General features: G+C 41.0%; 2 protein-coding genes and 1 long non-coding RNA gene across 3 annotated transcripts; 1 reads left to right on the top strand and 2 right to left on the bottom strand.

Moving 5' to 3' along the window:
* Nucleotides 1-280: 280 nt before the first annotated feature.
* si:dkeyp-84f3.5 (uncharacterized) lies at nucleotides 281-16,640 on the bottom strand. The gene is made up of 2 exons (XM_004559995.6): nucleotides 16,393-16,640; nucleotides 281-2,928 (listed from the first exon to the last, which is right to left on the bottom strand). The coding sequence occupies exon 2, from the start codon at nucleotides 2,770-2,772 to the stop codon at nucleotides 838-840; it is 1,935 nt and encodes a 644-aa protein (XP_004560052.1). The 5' UTR covers nucleotides 2,773-2,928; nucleotides 16,393-16,640; the 3' UTR covers nucleotides 281-837.
* LOC143421036 (uncharacterized) lies at nucleotides 8,468-10,173 on the top strand. Its single transcript, XR_013100760.1, has 2 exons — nucleotides 8,468-9,071; nucleotides 9,909-10,173. It is a non-coding gene; the product is annotated as an uncharacterized LOC143421036 (long non-coding RNA).
* On the bottom strand, nucleotides 10,075-12,035 carry LOC143421035 (uncharacterized). Its single transcript, XM_076889724.1, has 2 exons — nucleotides 11,674-12,035; nucleotides 10,075-10,783 (listed from the first exon to the last, which is right to left on the bottom strand). Exons 1-2 carry the CDS (start codon nucleotides 11,931-11,933, stop codon nucleotides 10,513-10,515), a joined length of 531 nt encoding a protein of 176 aa, XP_076745839.1. The 5' UTR covers nucleotides 11,934-12,035; the 3' UTR covers nucleotides 10,075-10,512.
* Nucleotides 16,641-19,057: the final 2,417 nt, after the last annotated feature.

Here is a 19,057-nt window from a genome sequence, read left to right as displayed (position 1 = left end):
TTATGCTCAGTTTTGGCAGTTTGAGTGTTTTGTTACTTTAAGATTAGTTTGCCTGATTTTTCATGTTCTTCTACTTAAAGTAGCCAGGAACATCCCTAGTTTTAACACTGCACTGTGACCTGCTGTCAACTAATAACTTTGACTATCAAAGATTGCAACCAAAGAAAGACAAGTGTCGATATTTCCTCAACAGAAGTGGTTTCTTATCTTATGTTAATGCAAAAAAAAGAAAAAAAAAGAAAAACATGACTACAGATTTTTTGAAGAGCAAAACAGGATCTTAAGTTGTTTCTTGTTACAACTTTATTGGCACAATTACCCTACTAAATGACAATGCAATCCTTTCAAAATAAAGAAGTATGCATAAGATTTAAAATATTTAAAAAAGTTACATAGTAAAAGATGAATGCAGCAATTTGACTTACACTGACAGCATAGGTAACCATTAAAAATACAATGGAGAAAACAACATATTTACTTTCAACTGCAACAATAGTTTGAGACAGAAAAATAGAAATAAATATGCATTCTAGCCATACACACGCAAACACTGCATTTGTAACCCATTTTCACAATGATTTTAATAAAGAACGGATTTGGTATGGTCTCCACTTGTGCTTCATTTCCAAGTTTAATCTCTGAAATTCACCAAACATAATTTTCATGGCATGCCAACGAAAAATGTATAAAAGTACTTATATAAAATGACCAGCACAAACAAACTTTACAGTCCATATTTAGAGTTATCCAATTAGATGCATTCTAAAGTCAAAAAGACTCAACTCCCTACAGCTTAATTGTTGGCAGGAATAATGAAAAATGCGTCTGACAGGATAGTTACCCATTGTTTTCTGAACCATGAGAAGTCTGATGCTGAAGGAACGTCTCCAAGCATGAGAATGTCTCAGTACACTCTGTGCACTCATAGACAGCCTCTGAAGAACTTCCTTTATCATTTTGAGTATGGTCCATATAGTCATCCTCTATGTCCTCTGCATTACCCTTTTCCAAGACAACATCCACACTAGTACCAGTGCCATGAGATGTTTGTCCAGCATCGCCCACTTCCTCAGTGCTTGGGTGATTCTGAAGATGAAGCTCAAGGGATGAGGAATTCCTAAATTGAGCTGGACACTGGGGACACTTGTTGGGTTCCTTTTTGTGGTAACGCAAGTGCCGTTGGTACACACATAACAGCCCAAATCTCTTTCCACATTCCTGGCACTTGTAGTTAACTCTACCTGCTTTTCCTGATTGTTTATCATTTTGATTCTGCTCTGGTGAAGCTACAGCTTCATAGTCAGAAGAGCTCTTGGTGTTTTCATTAGCAGGGCTCATGTTTTTCTCACTATTACTAAGAGAAGTGTATGGAGGACCTTTTGGTGGAGTTGTGTACAAGTGTTTTAAACCTGGCTTCTTATCCAATTCAGCTTTGTGATACATGACTACATGTCTCCTCAAATCGCAGCGCTGAGGAAAATGCCTACCACAAAATACACATGTGTGCATTGTACCTTTATGATATCTCATGTGCCGGGACAAACTACTAGAATGATTAAAGACACGATGACAGTGCTTGCACGGATGGAGCTTTCCATTTGGATTACCCCCTCTTCTACGTCTGGCTTTAGGTTGGACTCTTTGCTTTAAAGGTTTTTGGGACTCTTGATTCATCTGATCAATTTCCTCCTGAGTTTGATGTGTGAGATGATGTTCCTTTAAAGCTGCTAACTTCTGGAAATGATCCCCACATAAACCACATCTATATTTTCTGAAAGAGTAGTCATAGTCATCGCTACAATGCCTAAAGATTTTAGTCTCCCCATTCTGCATCTCAATCGCTGTGCCATTACTATGGCAGTTTTCAAGTTGCGCATTGTGTAGGTCCTTAGAATTTATGTCAATTTCGATTTCAGATGCAAATAAAGCATCAGGCTCTTTCCCCTTGCAATGGTAGAGGGAATGTGTCTGGAAATCTGACATCCAGAAAAAATTCAGTTTGCACTTCTTACAAGGATATGTTTTCTCAAGCTTTTTTTCCTGTTTATTCTCAGATTTACCCAGAGCTGTACCTTTGGAAATAGGGTGATTTTCTTTCTGGTGAGCATTCAGGGCATCTGCTTTCAGGAATCGCTTACCACAAAGACGACAGCAGTGAAACCTCTCATTTAAGTGGTCATGGAGGTGTCTCTTGAGATCCTGCCTATCTTCAAAGATTTTGCAACACAAAGTACATTTGTATCCTCGTTCTGTGTTTCGATATTGCTGGTGACGATGTAAACTCTGCAAGCTATTAAATGATCTATTACATATTTCACAGCGGTAATGTCCCTGGCGAGACTTGTCCGAGTTCACATCAGACGGCCTTGGCCTGAATACCTCTTTGTGAGGAGCAGGCTGCGATTTTACGTTTGGAGATACTGGCCTTACAGAGGATGGGAAATGTGAATGTGATGGCAAAACTCCAGGAGATACTGGCTTCAAAGGAGAATGTGACTGTGTCAAACCATTCACAACTGTCAGTGTACCATTTTCTTGTAGCACATATTCTCGGGGGACTTCAAATCCATTGGATGAGCCATCAAAGGAAAATGACTCCAAAGGTCCATGAACTGCCATATGTGCCAATACATTAGCGTACTGACTGAATCCATCACCGCACTCAGTGCAGATGAAGTTAATTTCTGCGGCTGAATTGCCTGAAGACGCACTGTTCCCAGACTTCTGCTTTTCCATTATGAAATGATTTTGTCCATGTACAGATGGCATCATTTTTTAACCGGTATGTACAAGTAAAACTATCCAGGCACCAAGAAAATTGGTCTCCATGTGGCCATCAGTGGGTTTGCTCAAAACCCTGGTATTCGAAAAAGATGTGTTTCACAAGATGCATGTTGACTCCTCTGCTTTTCCATGCTGGATTAGGACCTGGAGGGATGAAAGAAAAGTATTACGAAACAACTGACTCCGAAGTTTGTTTAAAATTCAAACTGTATGACAAGTAGTGCAAGTCAGCATTCATTTCCCATGATCTACACTAGGCAAAAACGATGATCAATAGAGGTTTAACATGCCTAAAACCTATTATAATTTCTGTATCCATAGATCCGGTAAGGTCCAAATGACGTAAGTTGTGTCAGACAGTGTGTCAGCATCCATGTGTGTGACAGTTTTTTTGGTCAAACACGTGAACTCTACCACTGAGACTTGCATTATAATGCACCAACTACGCATGCGTCTTTCAGGTAGACTTCAAAGACATGTAACAGGAATGACCAATCATCTGGGGCATCTGCAGTTCAGAGCACAATTACCAATTAACTGTGCATTAACTGTGAAAATGTTTCAGAGCTCGGCTATAGTCAATCAGTCTATCGGATAAAGCTGTCTGAATAAGTCCCCAGTGACACAGGCCTAGTGGCTGGTCTGTGACCATCTCGCAACCACCTATCCTGACAGAACAATGTGTATTCTCCAACAAGTTGTTAGTGGTTGCTGGTGATTGCATGTGTGAAATTGGTCACAAAAAGGGGTACAGTGCTGAAAACCTTATGTGATCATTTTTGTCTGCATATAAGACACAAACTCCTCTGCAAACTAATTCAAAGTGCTTCCACAAGCAGTGATACTGAGTGTGACTGCCTCGGCTTGTCTTCATAGAAGTTATACCCTTTTGCTGCAAATGCATTTCATAAAGGGGGAACTTTTAGTTTTTAAGGCAAACATTTTCGTTTTTTTGGTTCGCTTTTCACTTTTTTAAGTTTTACTACATTTTGGAGAATTAATGGTGAGACAAGTCAGTTTCTTCCATGCAAACTATGGGCACCCGTGACTTTTAGGTGCAGCCCCCTCTTTTCAACTGATTAAACCTAGCACCAACCAGCAGGGAATAGACATCCCACACTCCCAGCGACTGGAGGGGGTCAGTAGAGGAAAGGTCTGCTATGGGTGGTGCTGCAGTATTCACAGACACAAGAAAGAAAGTCTGGTAAGGACCATCCATCTTCTTTCGCTTATCTGGGCCAGGGCCGCGGGGGCAGCAGCCTAAGCAGAGAAGCCCAGACCTCCCTCTCCCCAGCCACCTCCTCCAGCTTGTCCAGGGGAATACCAAGGTATTCCCAAACCACCTGAGAGATATAATCTCTCCAGTGTGTCCTGGGTCTTCCCCGGGGCCTCGTCCCGGTGGGACATGCCCAGAACACCTTGCCCAGGAGACACCCTTGTCAGATGCCCAAACCAACTCAACTGGCTCCTATAGCCTTAGCCTGTCGCTTATAGCCTGTCACTGAGTTTCTCCATCTGCCCTTTTAGAATTCCAAGTTCCAGCCCTCATCTTGTTGAATAACAGTATCTTACATGATGATCAAGTAGACATCATTTCATCAATCTAGACCCATCTTGACACCAGTGCAGACCTTACTCGGCAGACTGGACATTGCCCTTGATGCAGCAGAGGCACTTTAAATTAAATGCCTTTGTCATTACCAAATTAAAATTAACAGAAGCTACTAATTCAATATTTAGTGTAACACCTGGATTCATGTTACCCAACAACAAAATGGGAATAACTAAGGACAAGTACACCAAGTGGCTGATACTGTTAAGTATCTGAATAAAGAGAAAATGTTCCCAGAAGTAGCTCACATCATTGGAGTTTCATAATGTCCTGACGGTCATACTGGGCTGCAAATGCTCCAATTAAAAAACAGCATCTAAAAACACAACTGCCCAGTCCCTTATGATGTTCACTTTTATTTATTTAGTTTCCGTTTTCTCAAAGTGACCACTTAGGTAACTTTGCTCAAGCATCACAACAGCTAGCACGAAGTTTCACACGTAAAAATGAACTTCTTTATATGTATTAGGGCTGCCACGATTAGTCGACTAGTCACGATTACGTCGACTATCAAAATCGTCGACGACTGATTTAATAGTCGACGCGTCGTTTGAAGCTTTGTAAGATCCAAAAGACGCAGAAATAAGTAGCAGGATTTAAGAGTGTAATAACGGACTGAAACAGAAGATGGCAGCACTGCATGTACAAGGATGCCAGCTGCCGTTAAACCCCGAAGAAGAAGAAGTTGTGTCCCAGAATTCATAGCGCGGCCCAGCTCAGTTTCCAACAATGGCGGCAGCTAGTTAGTTTTAATATTACTCTTATTATTCTTTCTGGGTCACAAAATAAACGTTTAACATATTTTCAGGCGAGAATGTAGCTGTGTAAACCTCAAATATCTGCTCAGTTTATCAAGACACCACATATTTTCAAAAGCGCTCCGACGTTTTCGGAGACGTCTGTTACCCACTAGCTCGATAGCTAGCCGGGGGCTAGGCTAACTAGAGCCGTGAGAGCACCGGACTCCCGGCAAATAGTTTTCAAACCCACCGCCGTCTTTCGCTCCTCAGGTTAAACGTGATATATAAGTCACTTAGATAACTTAAAAATGTTATTGTTTTGCCTTTTTTTTTTTTTTTTTTTTTTTTTAGTATTTTATTTGTTCCTGAGTAAATCAGTTTGGCTGAGATTAAAGTTATAGTTTTTACACAGCTGAATAAACGTCAAGCAGACAGCTGATTATCAGAAGTGTGAGATGCTGTTATAGTTTAGATAGCAAGGAGTTTATTAAACTTCACCGAAACAATCTGCAAATTTCATTAAAATTTAATAAACTATCATCCTGTCTTTATTTTTAGTTAGCACAGACCTTAAACACTTAAAGCTGTAAGCTAATGATAGTTATATAAGAGCAGATGCTGCTGGTGCAATAAGCTGTACGTTTTACGTCCAATGGATGATGATCTGATTAGTCGACTAATCGCCAAAATAATCGGTGACTAGTCGACTATCAAAATAATCGTTTGTGGCAGCCCTAATATGTATAACAAAATTCAACCCTATCTATAGCTACTTCCTACTGTTTAATTTTTACTTTCACAAGTAAAAAACAACTTTTTTTTTTTAACTTTAAAAGATCCATGCTCTCAGGATGGTAAAAAAAACCTCTGGTTTTTGGCTCATTATTTTACTCGAGCCGGTTACTGGTAAATCAGAACAGTTCCCTTTCTGGACCAGCAAACACTGTACTTAACACAGTCTGGAACCACCCAAGACATCCTGCATCGTCCCGGTCCCCAAAAAGAACCGGCCCAATGAGCTGAATGACTTCCGACCGGTGGCACTGACGTCACATCTTATGAAGACTCTAGAGCGGCTCTTCCTCAACCTCCTCCGACCACAGGTACAACATGCCCAGGACCCACTACAGTTTGCATACAAGGCGGGTGTCGGAGTGGAGGATGCCATCCTGTACCTCCTACACAGAGCCCACTCACACCTGGATGGGGGAAAAGGCACGGTCAGGATCCTGTTTCTTGACTTTTCCAGTGCCTTTAATACCATCCGGCCCTGTATGCTTCAAGAAAAACTGAACAGGATGGAGGTGGACCCCTGCCTGGTGGCTTGGATCTCCGACTACCTCACCGACAGACCACAGTACGTCAGGCTGAAGGACATCACGTCTGACACAGTGGTCAGCAGCACAGGAGCACCACAGGGAACTGTGCTGTCCCCTCTTCTCTTCACCCTGTACACCTCTGACTTCTGCTACAACTCTGAATTATGCCACATTCAGAAGTTTGCAGACGACACAGCCATCATGGGGTGTATCTGGGATGATCAGGAAGAGGAGTACAGAAGTCTGGTGAGGAACTTTGTCGCATGGAGTCACACAAACCACCTGCAACTCAACACCTCAAAGACTAAGGAACTGGTTGTGGACTTCGGGAGGTCTAGAGCAGGTCCACTGCCGGTTCAGATAGAGGGGGAGGAGGTGGAGGTGGTCAACAAGTACAAGTACCTCGGGCTGTGGGTGGACAATAAACTGGACTGGTCATGCAACACAGAGCACCTGTATAAAAAAGCCCAAAGCCGACTGTACTTCCTCAGGAGGCTGAGGTCTTTTAACATCTGCAGGAAGCTCCTGAGGATGTTTTACCAGTCGGTGGTTGCTGGAGTACTTTTCTATGCTGTGGTGTGCTGGGGGAGCAGCACAGCAAAGAAGGACTCATCCAGGCTGGAGAAACTGATCAGGAGGGCTAGCTCTGTGGTCGGCATGAAGCTGGACACTCTGGTGACAGTGGCAGAGAAAAGGACATTAAAGAAACTGATGGACATTATGGACAATGCCAGGCATCCTCTGCACACGGCCATTAACAACCAGAAGAGTCTGTTCAGTGACAGGTTGCTTCTCCCAAAGACAAGAACTAACAGACTTAAAAACTCCTTTGTCCCACACACCATCAGACTGTTTAACTCCTCTCTGGAGGGGAGAGGGAGGGGAAACAGGAGGACAAAGGAGGGAACAACTAAGCTGTAGTGCCTCTTCACCTCACTGTACAATACCTTGTGCAATACTTTTGTAAATAGTCAACGGTGCAATAGACTCAATACTTGAAATGTGCAATTCACTTGTATTTTTATTTTTATTCCTATTTATTCTATTTATCCCCTTCGTATATTTTATTTATATTGTCTCTGTATTTATATATATGTGTGTGTGTATAACTCTGTAACTTCTGTCGGTGCTGTGCTTTTTTGGAAATCGAATTTCCCAGAGGAACCCACCCGAGGGATTAATAAAGTTCTATCTTATCTTATCTTATCTTAAGACTACATTACAGTGACAGTCACCCCACTTGCGTGCACTTTACAGTGTCTGTGTCAACATTTCACACACATACTCTTGCACCAGAGAAAGACTGTAGCTTGCCACCGACAATAAAAGCCCCACTGAATCTAGGTCACATTCAGGGAGGAGAACTTGGAAGCAGTCTAAGTGGGAAGGCTCAGCTGGTAACAAGAGGCAATGGAAAAATGAACATGACGATATTCCAGAAATTAAGTAAAGAGCACCTTTTTATGCATGTTCACCCTGTATATAATTAACAATTACATTCTTTAGCAGTAAAGAGATATGCTCACCCTTTTCCCAAAGTATTGGCATCTTCAACAGATGCTTATGGATTACATTATGAACACAAAAATGGACATGCACACTTCATTAAAATATATAACCACTGTGCTCAATACGTTTGCACCATTAGATAATGATCTCAGGGAACAATTGCCAATGAAGGTGATTTTGTACTTGATTCCCAATTAAGGCATTATGTTAATATTAGCATTATGTTCTTCATTGCAATTTTATTTACTTGGTGTATTTTCTTATCTAATCTTTGCATACAACTGACACTAAAAGACATAAGAGTCTGCATCCCTGCTTTCTTTGAAATAAATGGGCGATTGTGGATCAGCTTAATTGGTTCATCATTATCAAATGGGAAAAAATATATAAATAAAAGCTGGGCATTTTCTGTCTGTTAATTTGATTAGAAATGAATTTCATAATTGTAAGAATCTCCTCTCATCAAGTGTATTTGTTGGTGTAAGACTGTGTGGGAGAGCAAAGTGAAAGGGTAAAGAGACAGGTGAGCCATTTTATTAAAAAATTGTTTTATAAAATATACATTAGTAGAATCAGGATAATGTTAAGCTCTAATACAGTCTTACGGTGTGTTCACACCGAACGCGATGGACGCGAATAGAGCGTCAGGTTTACATGTAAAGTCAATGGAAAGGCGCGATGACGCGCGATTGCGGGTCCCGCGAAAATTCGGAAGCAGATTTGCGTCGCGAAAACGCCAAAACGCGTGAAACGCGCGTCAGTGTAGCGCGTCTGGCGCGTTTGACTCGCGAATAAAACCACGCGCGTGAGTTTTTGTGTTGCATTTTGTGCATACGCGCGTTTCGCGTCTACCGCTCGAGTTGGAAAAATCTGAACTCCAGCGTCAAATCGCGCCGCGACAACCAATCAGGAGCCTGGTGACGTGGCTGTTACCTAGGTCAAAGGGGCAGATCCAGCCAAAGCCTTTCATACTTCAATGGAGGGGAAGGCTAATCAATGCGGTAGCAAACAACTCGGAGCTGTACAACACCAGCTGCTTTCAGTACCGAGACAGGAATAAAAAGGACCGAGCTTGGAGGAAGATATGTGAAGAGATCGGGCAACCTGGTAAGTTCATTCATTTCTCTTTTGAAAGTTTTCACTGACCCGGGGAAGCCGCACAAAAGCTAGCAAGGCACCGCTATTTTCCCACTGACGTACAAATACTGTTCTGCTTTTATGCATGTTATCATTTAGGAATATATTTTATTGTTTATTAATAAACAGCACACAGTGGTCCCGCTGTTCATCCGTCACTGCTTTGCTTTTTCGCTGATTTTTTATTGCACAGTACAGCATTGCATTCTGCAGCCTGATTGACAAATCTCCTGCGCTTGCCAAATTTATCACGTTTGGTTTTGATAACCATCGCGTCCAATAGAAAAAACAGCACAAAAACACCCATAACTATGAGCCTCATTCGGAAATAGACACCTGCACCGTGAGGGAAAAAGGCGCACGAAAGTGGCGGGCAGATGAAGACAAACCGCGGCATAATAATACTTTTACGTTTTGCAATCTACAAAGGTTTGCACTTTGAGAATCAATTGTGAGAACTGTGACCAGGGGCTAGTTATTCTGAGAACCCCTGCTGCAATAAATGAGGGACCACTGTCTACTCTACGATTATTATATCGAACCTGTTAACATTTAATACTGTATTGATAGAACCAACTGATTCTGCAGCAGAGCATCCCCAGTCCCTGAGCTCCTGCTGCTGCACCCACAGATATGTACAGCAAGCACTGATACCTTTTTAGTCGGTGGGATTCCCTTGTGATCACCTTTACTAAATATCTACAACCAATCTGATTATATCCTGTTATTGTTTTTTTTTTTTTCAATGTTGAAATTAAAATCTAGTAGCAGCCTTCTCATTTCTTTGTGTTTTGTGCTGTTTTACAGGCCCACAGAGGAGGACGGCTCCGAGGCAGATGAGGGACGGGTCCCAGGACGGTCCATCGGCGGTGGAGCTGGCCACCCTGGAGTCCCTGAAGAGGCCACACCAGTCTCCAATGGAGCATTTCCTCCTCAGCCTTGTTCCTGCTCTGGAGAGCAGCTGGTCCTTTTTATTCCTGTCTCTCTGTAAATTCTTATATTTTATATATTTATGTTTAATGTTTTTCTGTTTGAGAATTCTAATATTATTTCAAATAAATGTTTATAATGACTAATGTCTCAGTTCTACTACACAGCAAATGTTGGCACACGACTTGACACATGTAGAATTTATTTCATATTATACTAATGACAAAATATACTGATACAGTGGGATGCAGAAGTTTGGGCAACCTTGTTAATAGACATTATTTTCCTGTATAAATTGTTGGTTGTTACAATAAAAAATGTCAGTTAAATATCATACAGGAGACACACACAGTGATATTTGAGAAGTGAAAAGAAGTTTACTGGATTTACAGAAAGTGTGCAATAATTGTTTAAACAAAATCAAGCAGGTGCATCAATTTGGGCACCACAAAAAAGAAATGAAATGAATATTTAGTGTATATCAATGTGTGTGTCTCCTATATGATATATGGGGTGCCTTTGTCTGGATGTGCTTCCCATCCAGAGCTGCACAGCACAGAGGAAAGTTCCAGCGCTCCTGGAATCCCTCTGTGATGGAGCGCCAGTCTCCAGGTGAAGGCACAGCCATGAAGTCGTCCACTAGACAGTCCCAGATGGACGTCGCTGCCTGGGGGGTGATCTGGCTCACCGTGGACACACCGACTCTGAAACTGAACGCGATGGTCCTGAAGGAGTCCCCGGTGACAAGGAACCTGGACAAAATTGTTCAAAATCAGTATTATGTGTACTGCAGTTACAAAATACATTATTCAAATTACAAAATACTTTTGTGATGTCAGATTTAAATCACAAAACATGAATCTTACATAAAACCTTTTGTAATTATAAGGATAATTACAAAATGTATATTAGATAATATCTAAAACAGTTGTGTTTTGTTTTAACTTTAACATATCATAATTTGATTGGTAGCAACTTTCACAACTACAGTGAGCCAATCACTCACAATTCCTAAACATGTCAATCAGGTAGGAATGAAGTAAGACATTAATAGAAATAAAGAGTTGTATGTTGACATGTAGCCCTTTCCTTGCTTAAATCATTAATATTTTTGAAAAATTAATCTGTGATAAGACATAGCTTATCAAGATAGAACCATGTAACTAGAGATGAACCAAACTGTTCACAGTTTTATCTAACTCTGTTTTAATAAAGGCTGTGACCCCTGCTATAGAGTCTGACAGCTGCAGGGATTATATACAAATATTCAACTATCCCAGAATTAAACCAGGTCTAAATAAAAAGGAGTGAGTATCACTACAAAGGTTAACTCAGTGGTCCTAATGCTACAGTTTGATATCAGCAAACACCGAGCGCATACATTGATGTGACACCACAGCCATGCTATCATTCAAACACTGATAACAGCATAAATCGAATTAAATCGGGACTTGATGAGACCTTCTGAGTATCACTAGAAATATTATAAAGAGTCGTCTCTGTACCACAGTTTGCTTTCAGTAAACACAGACAGCATTCACTGTTAGCATAGCACATCCATGTTAGCAGTGTATAACTGGATGGATTAGCATATTAGCACAGATATCAATAAAGGACTACCGTATTAAATAGTTTTACTAACCTCAGGCAGACGGACAGGCGCTCTGCAGGTGGGATTGAGCGTCTGTAGTTGGTGTCTAGGCGGGCAATGCTGGGACCGACGAGGGAAAGCAGGTCCTCAAACTGGCCGACGGTGATAGCGCTGGAATCGGCCGTCATCCAGGCGCAGCTCCTGGAGCAAGTGGTGAAACTCACCAAACTGCTCATGCCTCTGGAGGACCTGATGGACCCAGGTACGGCGAGGACGTCTTTTACGCTGCTGCTCTGCTCTCCACAGTACATAGAGAAGGGAGACTCTCTCTTCAAGCGCTAGCTCGATAGCTGCCATCTTGCAAAGATACCGGTCTGGCACAACTCCCTCCCACATTCCTCCCACATTTCCGGTTCACGTGACGCGCGATGGATTTTTCTTGGACACGCATTGAGACGCGAATGTACACGCGTCAAATTAGGGGCGTTTGGGGCATTTTATTCGCGTCCATCGCGTTCGGTGTGAACACACCGTTAGATGTTCATTTAATAGCTACCCACTAATGGATATTAATTATGAAACCTAAATCATTCATTTGTGTATAAAAACAAAACCTCACTCAAACAAGCTCAATTACACCACGGGCTGTGGACTGAGGGTAAATAATACTACTTTAATTGGTGAGCATTAATCCCATTCTCTACTTTGCTGGGAATGGCATTCATTATTGGCAATCACACAGTAGGAAGACTGGACCACGGATCAGATCACCCACCCCTTGTGCCCAGGTTTTAAATGGCAGGGAAATCTCTCTATATTGTTGGCTTTCATTTGACATTTGCTTATCTTTTGCACACCTAAAGCACAAAAAGGGTATTTTATTTACTCAATTTCTCCACTATGTCTAGAATCAGAAACAATCAAACAGCTTTCATGAAAACCTACTTCCCTTACAAGCACACTTGATTGTCACCACCAGTAAAATTATAATCAATAAACATCTTCAACAAAGGACAATGCTGACAAAAACAAAGCACCCCGAGTGAGCTGGTTAGACAAGTAACCTCAGATGACAGTGCAGCCTCTATTATATATCAAAAGCAGTACACCACAATCTTGGCACCAAGGTCTTTGTCAAAGTTTCATGTGTATTTTCCACTGGTTCAAAGTAATGTAGTGCTACCCAGTTTAGGGAGTCTTTTACCTTGTTTTTATCAGCTATCAGGTGGATAACATGTACCTAGATTGGTTACATACAACAACAGTCCTACGAATGCAATTCTTTCTATATTTAATGTAAATTTTACACCGTTACATCTGTTCAGGTAGGAAGCATCAACCATTGCGAGTCAATTTCACCTGCTTTGAAGCAAATGAAAGTGACTTCTTTCAAGTCTGTTACATGTACACACTGCTCAACTGCAAAACCATTGTTATTGCAGATTATCTTGTTGCTGCCTATCCAGTGCATCCATTTTCACTTTCATTTACACCAAAGAAGATAAAAGAGATTCACAATATTTTATGCTTCCTAACTCAGGGCTCGCAAAATCGCTAGCCCGACGTCCCGGGGCTAGCGATTTTTCCAGTCGGGCTACCAAAATCTATCTCTGCCCTGCCCGTCGGGCTATTGTAGGAAGGAAAAATATATGCCAATGCTTTTGCATTCTTTCAGAAATGTAGCTGGGTAATTATGTCATTGGCATCGGTGAGCCACTGTCAATATGTGACATATTGAAATTGCGTTTGAATTTGCGCTTGTTTTTTGCTTTCACTTTGCAATCGCGTGAACTGTGTATAGAGAGCGGCAGTACTGATTGGTGAGTGAGGATAATTTGCGCACCAATTCCTCTGACATCGTCTTATCAATCGTTAGCTTACTATGCAAACATGACAAGTGAAATCTCCCGCAGCAAGCTTAAACATATGAGAGGTTGATTGAGCAGAGAATCGCTGACCGTTATGTGTGTGTATGTAAAAGCAGCAGGATATATATTTTAGTTCTGCTGAGCCAAATAAGAGAGGTCAGGGTGAAGAAGTGACAGCCAAAGAAAAGCTTACCACAAAACGGAAAAGTTATGACAAATCAGACTATAAGGCAAAAAGAAAGTGCAGCTTTATGGTTTCATGGACAAAATAATTTCTGTGGCTGCAATATGACGAGCTAAATAACCAGGGCTGCACATAAGTGGTCCGCAGGTGCGCATTCGCTGTCAAAATAAAAAACGCGCACAAGATATGAAGTTGCAACGCGTGTTTGCATACATAAGATTTTCTGGAGGAGGACAGACATTTGTTTAGAACTCTTAAAGATGTCGAAGAAGCTCCTTTAAGCAATTACTTTGGTGTTCCTCCACCTCCAAAGAAATGTCAGAAGGAGTCCGAACCACAAAAGAAGCGCGTATTCTCAGAAAAGTGGTTGCAGGAGGTGAGCTGGCTTCAAACAAATGATGAACGCACAGAGATGTGGTGCGGAATGTGCCGTGAAAATCCCACTCTAGCGGACAAAAACAGTGCTTTTTATATGGACGCAAACGCGCGTTGCAACTTCTTATCTGGTGCGCGTCTTTTATTTTGACAGGGAATGCGCACATGCGGACCACTTATGTGCACCCGTGTAAATAACATAATGTTCTGCCGGGTGTGTTGTTGGTTTTCTCTCGATTTCTGAGTCGACAAGCGCCTTTGTTACTGGGACCAGTCATTTTAAGAAAGGCCCCCATTAGAACCCATGAGAAATGCAAGAAATGCATTATTGCTCAGTCTGCAATATCTTTCCCAGAACAAACACCAATTGCAAATAACATACTAAAAATAAACCTGAAAAATCTGTTTAGAACAGCATACTATGTTGCAAAGAGTGAACTACCACTGGCAAAATTTAGCAGTCTTTGCAAACTTCAAAAAGCAAATGGCCTCGATCTTGGTTCCACTTGTCTCTTACCCGTGACTTCAGCGGAAATTTCAAAGTCAGGATCTGACACAGACTGATTCATGTCCTACAGTTCTTACAAGTTCATAGAAATTTCTGTTCAATTAGAACCAAGTATTTGAGTTGATGATTGTAATTTTTATACAATGTTGTAATTTGTTTTTCAACATTTTTTTGATTAATGTTTTGTTTCCTTTACAATATTATACTTTAATGTATAATATTGTAAAGGAAACAAAACAGGAAACAAAACATCAATCAAAAAATTGCTCTCTTTTTTTATTCGGGCTACTTACATTTATTTTGGGCTACCAAAAACTGAAGAGTCCCTGCCCGAAGGGTTACCAGGGATTTTGAAATTTTGAGAGCCCTGTAACTGAACTGACTGATAGTTCTGAAGTGAAACTGATTTTGTGTTATATAGCAATGACTGAGCAGCATATATACAGATATTAAATTGCTTTCACTTCAGAAACATGCGGTTGAGGCATGGAAAGACAGAGAGCAGCAAGTGATTTAACCTACTATAATTATCTAACATAGCTATAAGATGAACAGTGGATTGTGAAACATGTTCCTACAGATATAAAAACAAACACACAAAAATTAAATTCAAACAAATTCAAATATGTAAACAATGCTGTTAAGCTGTGTTTGTGCTACAAAGTAAGAGAACTAACCTATTTAACAGGCTGAAAACACTCAGGATGCAGATATATGAATGCAAGAACGCCAGGAAAAACAAAACAATGGTTGTTACTGGAAACAACAGCTCAGATATGCATAGAAATCATTTCCACTGAAATCAGCAATGCAGTTGTAATCCTTTCAGCTAAAGCTACATGTCTAATAAATACAGTGATTAACAAAGGCTTTAGGAAAAAAGACATTATCTCCTCAAGCAATTATTTTTTTCCTTTAAAACACTAAAGTTTCTGCATAGTCTGCCTTGAATTCTTCTCAGATGATTTCATTCCATGATAGCATATTTATTTATTCATTTTTAGTTTTCCTATTTTGCTTCTGAAAGATGCATTCAGGTCAGATGAATTAGTGCCTGATAGTCTGCAATGATATTTTGAGAAAAAGGAATGGAGCACAGTGTAATAGTAGCATTTAGGTGAAAGCCGAGAATCAGTTTCATTTTCACGTGAAAACTTGCGCAGTAAGGGCAATATTGCACAACGTGGATGTGAAAGCACTGTTATCTACCTGACAATCAAAAATATTTATATCCACTTAAAAAAAAAAGGAACAATCGTGCTAAATATTAATCAAAACAGTCATGATTATCATTTTGGCCATACAGCCCTAGAAGCAGTATAATTAACACTGCAAAAAAACAACAACAACAAAACATACATTTTGCAGATTATGAAAGAAATACACCGTGCAAATCTATTTTGTTCCTCTTGTTTTCCCCCATTACAAGTAACAAGCTTCGGAAAATATCATCCATCGCCATTAAACACAAAGAGATTTGTTTACGGTTTAGCTTAAGAGTACCGGTTTACAAAGAAGCTGTATGCCGCCGATTGTCGTCTCGTTAGCATACTTTGTGAAAGCCATACTAAAATAAAATACATTATGCGCTGACAAAGGCTGAGCGAAAAAAAAAACAACGTTAAAAACAAGCGTGGAGGAAAGCCACACACATGTTTTACCTTCATCTAAAGCGGAGGATTACCATTGTAGCCACACAGCTAACGCTAGGAGGTACTGCTGCTAGCCGCTTCATAGTAGTGGTATAAACGCACTGCAGTTCGATATATATATATCCATAAAGGAATCTTAGTGTTCAAACTGTCACTCAAGCAGTGAACTTTGACATGACTTACCATTAAATCACAGAATGCAACAAATCACACCTGCATGGTCCTGCTTCAGACCACTGTCGGGCTACTGAGTGCTGCAGGCCGAGGTGTCTCCTCCTGCGATTACTTCTTCGCATTACTGCGCTGGAAGTCAGCTTACCGGAGCATTACCGCCACCTGCTGATCTGGAGTCTGGACGAAAGAGCAAGCATTTCTGTTTTATTTTATTTGTTTATTTTTTGTAATGAGCTGCTTCTCAAGAGGGACGCTGTTCAGAGGATCTAAGGATTTGGAAGTGAGGTAAAAGTAAAACCCAGGAGATGGCAGTAGTGCAACATCTTTGGATGCAAGCTGCTGTTAAAATTGTAAGAAGAAGAAGGGATGCTGTCCAGTCATTCCCATATTAGTAAATCCAGATCAAACTTCTTCTTCTGCTTACTCACGGGGCGACTGTGGCTCAGGGGGTTGGAAAGCGTATCTGTAACCGGAAGGTCGCCGGTTCGATCCCCGGGCTCTCTGTCCTGGTCGTTGTGTCCTTGGGCAAGACACTTTACCCTACCGCCTACTGGTGTTGGCCAGAGGGGCCGATGGCGCGATATGGCAGCCTCGCTTCTGTCAGTCTGCCCCAGGGCAGCTGTGGCTACAACCGTAGCTTGCCTCCACCAGTGTGTGAATGTGAGAGTGAATGAATAGTGGCATTGTAAAGCGCTTTGGGTGCCTTGAAAAGCGCTATATAAATCCTATTCATTATTATTACTCCGTCATCTATCTCCATCTCACCATATCGCTAGCATCCTTTTCATTCACACCAAGCATCTCCATGACCTCCTTCCTTACATCCATGAATCTTTCTCTGTCCTCTTTTTCCAAGCTTAACAATCTTTGTCCGACATATTTAATATCCCTCCTGAGGGATGAGGTGGCAGAGCCATTGCAGGGGGCATGGTATGAATTAAAAAAAGAATGCTTAGACTTCCACACAAACGCAAAGCAAAAGATAAGACATCGCCAAATATGCTTCCAAACCTCTGGGACTCTCCACCATTGACCCTTAGAACTGTAGAAGCTTCTCGGATGAGAGGCAAAACGTCTTCAAGGAACGAAGTCCAGACGCTTTTCTTTCCAAGCTCCTTAGACTTCCAAACCAACTTCCTTCCAAGCCAAAGACTAGAAAATATGATGAAGCATATCTTGCCTGTGGCTTCACCTGCACAACGAAGGTGCCAAGATAGGTATCGCCAACAGAATTTGTTTCCCCTGTGTCAGAAACACTGAAACACTGAATGCAGATAACCCCAATGCTCATTAAAGTAGCAGCTTATAAAGTGCTCTGTAGTTATCTAATGTAACTGCCATTTGTTTCAGGACATCAGCACAGTCTGTAATCAAGGGTAAGGACATTTTGGGAACACTTATAGCTCATGGCTTAATTATTGAAATAACTACTATGTGGTTGATGCTTCCTGTTCCGCCATATTAGGTGGACCCTTTGTGGAAGTGGGTTCCACTGGACCTGTGTCTGTTAACCATCAATTGAGGGGGATTTGTTTGGCTTTGACTGTGTGTAAGGACCAGAAATACACACACACACACACACACACACACACACACACACACACACACACACACTGCTGTGTTAATTTCCCTTATTGCAGAAAAAAGATTTCTTATGAAAATTTGTTTGTTTCTTGGCTTTATCTTTACCTTCATTCTCATAAAAAGAACAGAATCGTAAGAATGTAAGACCACAAGCACTGCAAGTGTAACAAAGAAAAGGTGACGTCAAACGGTATTTGCAATCCAGCTCTGTTCTAGGATGCCCTCTGGACCCAGTGGAGGTGATGAGTGACAGGAGAACGGCGGCTAAGCTGTCATCCCTGATGGACAACATCTCCCACCCCATGCAGCAGACTGTGACAGCACTGAGCAGCTCCTTCAGTGGGAGACTGCGGCACCCACGGTGTGGGACGGAGAGATTTCGCAGGTCTTTCCTCCCCACTGCTGTCAGACTCCATAATAAAGACTTTAACTGATCAAGCACACACATCCATACATATGCAATAATACTAAGTGCAATAATCCTTTCTGTCATCGTTGTATTTTTACTCAGTTGTATATAGTATTTGTATTTGTATTCTATTTTTATCTTATTGTATATTTATTTTATTTTATTCTACTGTATATAGTATTTTATTTTATTCTATTCTGTACAGTTGTGTACTGTATTTATTCTTATTGTATTCTAATTTTTGCCTCATAACTTTTGCACTGTCCACTTCCTGCTGTGACAAAACAAATTTCCCACGTGTGGGACTAATAAAGGTTATCTTATCTTATCTTATCTTATATGAAACAATGACACATCTATTTTTTCCTATTTTTTCATTTATTTGTTTCCAATTGTCCAAATTAGTCTATAATTGGCCTTAGTGTTCCAGAAATCATATTTATATACAACTAAATATGAGTGGCAAATATGTTTTAAATGGATGATTCCTCACTTGATGACAAATTGTCCGTTTACATATTTGCAGAATCCTAAATTTGATGCCAGTGAACTTTTCAGCGGTTGGTTTTAAAGAAGCCCCAGAATCCCCTATGAGCAAGCACTTGGCGACAGTGGGGAGGAAAAACTACCTTTTAATAGGATAGAAACCTCCGACAGAACCAGGCCCAAGAAGGGGTGGCC

The sequence above is a fragment of the Maylandia zebra genome, linkage group LG11, assembly GCF_041146795.1.
Source record: "Maylandia zebra isolate NMK-2024a linkage group LG11, Mzebra_GT3a, whole genome shotgun sequence".
In the NCBI taxonomy this organism is placed as follows: domain Eukaryota; kingdom Metazoa; phylum Chordata; class Actinopteri; order Cichliformes; family Cichlidae; genus Maylandia; species Maylandia zebra.
This window is presented reverse-complemented; position numbering and strand designations above follow the sequence as displayed.